Source organism: Mauremys mutica, chromosome 1, assembly GCF_020497125.1.
Source record: "Mauremys mutica isolate MM-2020 ecotype Southern chromosome 1, ASM2049712v1, whole genome shotgun sequence".
Classification (NCBI taxonomy): Eukaryota; Metazoa; Chordata; order Testudines; family Geoemydidae; genus Mauremys; species Mauremys mutica.
The window spans coordinates 172,112,234-172,118,233 of NC_059072.1; the positions used below are offsets into that span (position 1 = coordinate 172,112,234).

General features: G+C 41.0%; 1 protein-coding gene and 1 long non-coding RNA gene across 4 annotated transcripts in view; one reads left to right on the top strand and one right to left on the bottom strand.

The window, feature by feature from the left end:
* The window catches only part of LOC123361768 (OX-2 membrane glycoprotein-like), a 56,238-nt gene extending 50,759 nt beyond the window's left edge, over window positions 1-5,479 (top strand). The window contains exon 6 of one of the 2 annotated variants that reach the window (XM_045001899.1): window positions 4,120-5,479. In XM_045001899.1, coding sequence (XP_044857834.1) covers window positions 4,120-4,136 — 17 coding nt within the window. In that variant the 3' untranslated portion in view covers window positions 4,137-5,479. The remainder of the gene's footprint in view (window positions 1-4,119) is intronic. The other variant, XM_045001900.1, reaches the window with a different exon arrangement.
* On the bottom strand, window positions 781-4,789 carry LOC123361769. Of its 2 annotated transcripts, XR_006576222.1 has the most exons (3): window positions 4,751-4,789; window positions 3,666-3,781; window positions 781-1,145 (listed from the first exon to the last, which is right to left on the bottom strand). It is a non-coding gene; the product is annotated as an uncharacterized LOC123361769 (long non-coding RNA). The 2 variants fall into 2 exon arrangements; XR_006576221.1 differs by lacking the exon at window positions 4,751-4,789 and having other exon boundaries at window positions 3,666-3,795.
* Window positions 5,480-6,000: the final 521 nt, after the last annotated feature.

Here is a 6,000-nt window from a genome sequence, read left to right on the forward strand (position 1 = left end):
TGTGTTGGCCCTCTTCACAGGGGAGAATTTCACTGTAAGTGATTTAACATAATTGCCTCCCACACCTCATTTGTGTCATTTCACTGTGTAAAATGATTTCTGATAGCTCCTTTCTGCTGTTCATTCAAATCATTTACCATGTTCAAAATTGCTGGCCATTGAAAGCTTTATTTTATTGATATGGAGGCAAAAATTAACATGACCTTAACATATGAACAGTTTCATTGTTACAAACCCCATTTAATTCCTCACAGAAATTATTTGCATGTGATCTTTGAAATGCTAACGCTGGCTCTGTCGTGTAAGGAGGGTAACCATGCCATTTCGGTCTCTTTTATCTACATAAATTGTGAAAACTCATGAGACAATAGGATTTCTAGATCAGCTTATTTGGCAACCTTGGGCTGTCAGATTTTATGTAGTTTCTTATCGAAAGGTGGGTCTCCTGCTGAATAAATTGTGGATGACACACCAGATGTAGTTGTAAGCTGTTCCCACTATAGTTACTTTTGTCAAGTGTCTTTTTGTTGTGAGTATTTCACTGTCGAGGTCAAAACCCATGAATTAGACCTCCCCAAACTAATGAGATTTTAAAACATTACATTATTTTTTCCGTCTTTTGATTTTTAACTCCTACTGCCCATCTCCAGTGTGTGTGTGACAATTACCGTTGCTCACTCTCCCGAATGTATTGGGTAAGGTGATTTTGGCCCCTGTTGCAGGAGCTCTCACCCCCACATTGGCCTGTCCCCTGCTGATGGAACATAAATCCACACCGTGTAGAAGTCAAGCATAGGAGTTTATTATGTACAGCGCTGATGGAGTGACACCTTGCTTTTTAGGCTAAGAGACACACTATCAATCGATTGATTACAGTGGATTCTATGGCTTTTCCATGGGCGGGGGAAAGTGATGGCGTAGGTAGTCCCAAAACCGCGGAGAGGTCTAGCAGCAAGACAAGATAGCACAGTAGCCAGTAGTCAAAAGTTACATAATGTCTCCGCCCATGGTTTTAGGTTAACAAGTTAACATTTAATTAATACTTTAATAAAATGTATTAGTATAAAATATATATATATGTTGAATTCTGATTTGGGAGTCATAGGAATGAAGTGGGCTCCTCTGATTGTCCAATAGGTACATACCTAGGGGTTAAAGCAAAGAAACAGTGAAAGTAAATGGCAATAAAGATTGTTTTCAAGTTGCTCATTTTAAGGCAGGCATTGGTCCCTGGGAAAGGGAGGTGGGAGGAGGCCATATCTTATACTGACATGCTTGAACCTTTCATAAACTTAAGGTTGGTGTGTGGGAAGAACATCTCCCTAAAGAAGAAATGAACACAACAGAAACAGGGCTTCTTTGTTCTGTTTGCAACTTTGAATAAGACATAATTATTGCTCCAACATCTGGCAATTTTGCTGACCAGGCTTATCTTAGCAAAAGTAAGGTTATCTTTTGATTATTCTGCTTTCTCTTAGCTAATCGCTATTTGCTAGGCCTCTGATCTCATGACCAAACTCTGGACTTTTGGGGCCTGTAAAAGAGCTGACACAATCCATATACCAGATTGTTATATAAGCAGCACATGGATTTTAACCCTTCACCTGTCCAGCAATTAATCCTGTTCCCCCATCCCCCTCAAAAGTTCAGTCCGCACCCAGCCCACATTACCCATCTGTTCAGCCCAGCCTCACTTCTGTCCCACCTAGGCTTCTTGACCCTACTTCTTCCAGATGTAGGCCAACAGCAGAGTGAGGGCTGCAGCTCCAGTGGCTCTTCACCCCCCTCTACGTCTTCCCAGGCTGGAGGCGGCAGGGGGAGAGCAAGGAGCAGAGGCACAGTTCTCTCTGTGTTGCTTACAGGAGGGGAGGAGGGAGTGGAGCCTTGCTGAGCTGACCGGCTCTTTGCATCCTCTCCCCACCTGTGAGAATCTGCTGGATTCTGGCAGGGCAAAATTTTGTAAGGTGCCTGCACATTGATTTAACCATCTATGTAGCCATCCTTCAGAAATTAAGAATCTGAAAATTCTTTCTATATTTTATTTTATTCCATTTTTTTCATTGTTAGAAAATGTGTTTCTTATTTATCAGTTAACTTTTTACCCATTATTTCTAACAAGCTGCTTTTGGATGGAAATTGGAGTTGAATTAAAAAATGCACAAATCAGTCAGCATTTAAAAATGGTTTTAATTAGTTAAATAAAACTACTTTAAATGTGTAGATTACATAAGAAAAAAAAGTGAAACTAAAAGTGTTTCTGCAGATCTTTTGTGCACAACAGGTTGAAACTACTAACAACTGGAAATAAGTAAATTACCAGAGTTCACTCCGTTCTAAAGACTGAAAATAATATAAAAACTTAATGCAGTACATGGCATGTTGTGCCATATTTATACAGCTGGAGTTCAAAAGTTTGTTAAAGATGTCTTACCCCCTAAATTGATTCTGTATATAAAACAAAATCTTGGACTTGGTCCTCACAGTATATCAGGAGGACTCATTGGTTCAGCACATAATTAAAAAAAATATATTTTAGCAGATTCTAATATGTTTCAGCCTTTTAAGGTGTGGCTTGCCTGTTATGGGCTGGAGGGCCTGGGGTGAGCACACTCTGATTACTGAATGAGTTACTGCTGAGAAATCATGTGATTTCCCCATGAAAAGCTGTTGGGGGTGGGGGGATCAGGAAACTGCAGGAAGTAAAAGGGTCTGCAGGAAATGCCTGCATCAGGGGAGTTTGGAGCCTTCTGTGGGAAACCCTGATCGGGTCTGGGCTTGGAGGCCAGAACCGGAAAGCGGGGAGGGGAGAATAGATTGGGACAGAAGAAGAGCTCTGGTGGTGATAGAACATGCCACAGCTAAGTATAAACTTTTCTGTCGTGGCGATGAATGTCATTTCGGGACTCTGAGGATTGTTGTGAACTGTTTCAATTAAAGCAGGCATGATTTGTGGTAACTCAAAGAAGCCCATGTTCTGTTCTTGAGGGGCCTCAAAGAGAGGAGAAACAGTGGTGGGGTGCTGCAGAATGACCTCCAGCCATGAGGGGGCACTCAGGAGGCAGCTGGCCTTGTTACAGGCCTTAACATAGCCTGTCATAAATTCAAATTTAATTTTAAACATGTTTGTTTTCAAAAAGAAAACTCTGATTTAAATTTAAAAAATCTGTTTTTTTGTTTTGTTTTTATTTTTATTCTAATTTTTATTCATGCTCCTGGAGAGCCATCAGTTGGTAACTACCACTGGTAACTACTCACTACTGTCCTGAGGTGGATTTGATTCACTGATCTATTGTACAAGTGAAATGCTCCATCAAGTTAAACCAGCAATCCCATCATCACCACCGTTATGAATCTCCAGGAAAGGACTGTGTTCCATCGGGACAGCTTGTGCCAAAAGAGAAATAACTGGCACAAAGTATGCTCTAGTCATTAACTTTTGAATAATATCTTTTGAGCTTCATTCAGAAACAGATTCTCAAGGCACATTTTCTCTAGTTAGAAAACAAAAAAACAAAACAAAGCCTCCAAAAGGCTTTCACTTTAAGAATCCTCTTCCTTGGGGGGGAATAGTAAACCTGGTATTGAGGAGACTAATGTCAGAAGTATACTGAAGCCCAAACAGAGGAACCTGATAACAGATAAGCAACTGCTGCATAGGGACCTACCTGCCCAGCGTGAGTAGATGTAGTTGTAACTCCTTAAGGTGCTCTGTCTGCCGTTAGTGGCTGGACCTCATAGAGGTTTGAGTATGTACGGTCTTTGAGCTAACAGACCGTAGCTCCTGTTGTTAGATCAATAGATCCTGGGTTAAAACCCTAAAGATCACATGTTACATGATTATATATTTACTGGCAGTTGTGTTATTCATTCACTAGATGTCTCTCTGTGCTACAGAGATTTCCAGACAAGGTATGCTTCCTGGTAAGCAAGGGAAATAAAGGTGGAACTCAAGCTACATGGTAGCCTGTCTGTGTATAAGAAATCCAACACTCAATATAACGTGACTAGGGGAACCTTCAGTTACAGCTGCTGCTGTATTTTAAGCAGTCAGTCAGTCCCCTTTTCTTGCTTTCAACAATCAACAAGATTTTCTTCCATTTTCTTTTTTTTGTCTTCTAGAATCTAAAGCATCTTAACCCATCTACTGGATCATTCCTTGGCAAACCTGATTCAGCATTAGGAGCAGTGACCTGGCATGGCCTGAAAGTAACATCAACAAAAGGGAAGTGTGATCCAACCTAGACTCTGTAGCTGAAAGATAGGAAGTAAAACACTGACACCAGATTCAGACATATCAGGGACAGACTTAATGTCATCTGTCTCAGTCCCACTGGACAGCAACTATCCACCTGCTTCTTTCCTCCTATCTAGCTGATCAGGTTCTTCTTTGGCAGTGAATGACTGATGGATCTGGATCATCTGTCCATGGAATTCATTCACAAGACTTGTTGCTTCCCTTCTTTACATTCCTCCTCTTGCTGTTGATCTTCAACATGGCTCCAGCCACACTGCATTTACCCTGCACTACTGGTGAAAGAGCTATAGAATTTCAAGACAGGCTGTTAACCAGGCAGAGCAGTAGTGGCAAAGCTAATGAATAAAAGCTAATAGTTTAAGGATTAAAAAAAACAGAATAAGTTATTTTCAAAGGTTGAAAATGAGGAGAGGAAAAAAGTTAAAATAAAATCCCAAAACAGAACTACTGACATTCCTCATTGCTCCTTTTCCATTCCATTTTCACGCATCATACCTCTTGTGTTTTCTGAAGTAGCAAAGTCCAGCTAGTGCCCCAGCTTACTCCCTGTTCAGTTGCCAGAATGTTTGGACTAGTCCTCACACTGCCCTCCCTGGACTTTTACGTGCTATTGGACTAGCTCTCTCTACTTTGCATTTGGTAACTTATTTATACAGAATAACCAAATGCTTTTGCACAGGGCAGCAATTATCCTCCACCTAGAGATAACAGCCTACTTCTCAATGTTACATCAGATGGCACACTCTGACCTGCCTAATGTCTGTGCTTTCTGTGACTTCAAGAGCATTTTTGTAAACGTTTGCATAAAATAGATTTACCCCTGTTTGATAAATGCAGGGAAGAGCTCCCTTTTATGGACACCCATCCAGCCAGTAGCTATAAAATCCCTCTTAGTAGCTGTCCTCTAATTGCTTTACCTGTAAAGGGTTAAAAAGTCTCACTGCTATGCATAGGTAAAAAGAAGTTAGTGGGCACCTGGCCAAAAGAGCCAATGGGAAGGCTAGAACTTTTTAAAATTGAAAAATGACTCCCCTTTTGTCTATCTGTTGTTCTCCCGGGGAGAGGCAGACAGGGCAGAGCTATGATGTAAGAAGCTTGAGCTAGGTATGAAAAAATCATCAGTATCATACCTAGACACTACTCATTTAAAACCCCAGATATGAAAGTAGATCAGGAAATGTCTAGGAAGATGCAATTAGGTTTATCTATTTTCTTTCTTTATGGCTTGTGGATTCCTCTGTGCTAACCCCAAGTGCTTTTGTTTTGCCTGTAACCCTTAAGCTGGACCTCAAGAAAACTATTCTTGGTGCTTAATCCTTGTAGTTGCTCTTTTAAATTCTAGCAATAGCCTGAGTTCCCAGATGTATTTTCTGCCCATTTTTTTTAAAATAAAATCTACCTTTTATAAGAACAGAATCAAATTTTTGTGTCCTAAGAGGTTAGTGCAGATTGTTTAATTAGCTGGTGGCAACAGCTGATTTCCTTTTATTGTTCTTTCTCAGCTCTTCCCCAGAGTGGGGGGGTATGTGTGTGAAAGGGCTTGCGGGTACCCCACAGGAAGGAATTCCCAAGTGCACCTGGGGCTCTCAAAAGAGTTCTGCACTTGGGTGGTGGCAGCATCTACCAATCCAAGGTCAGAGAAAAGCTGTGACCTTGGGAGTTTAATACAAGCCTGGAGTGGCCAGTATTAATTTTTAGAATCCTTGCGGGCTCCCACCTTCTACACTGGAAGTGCCAGAATGGGG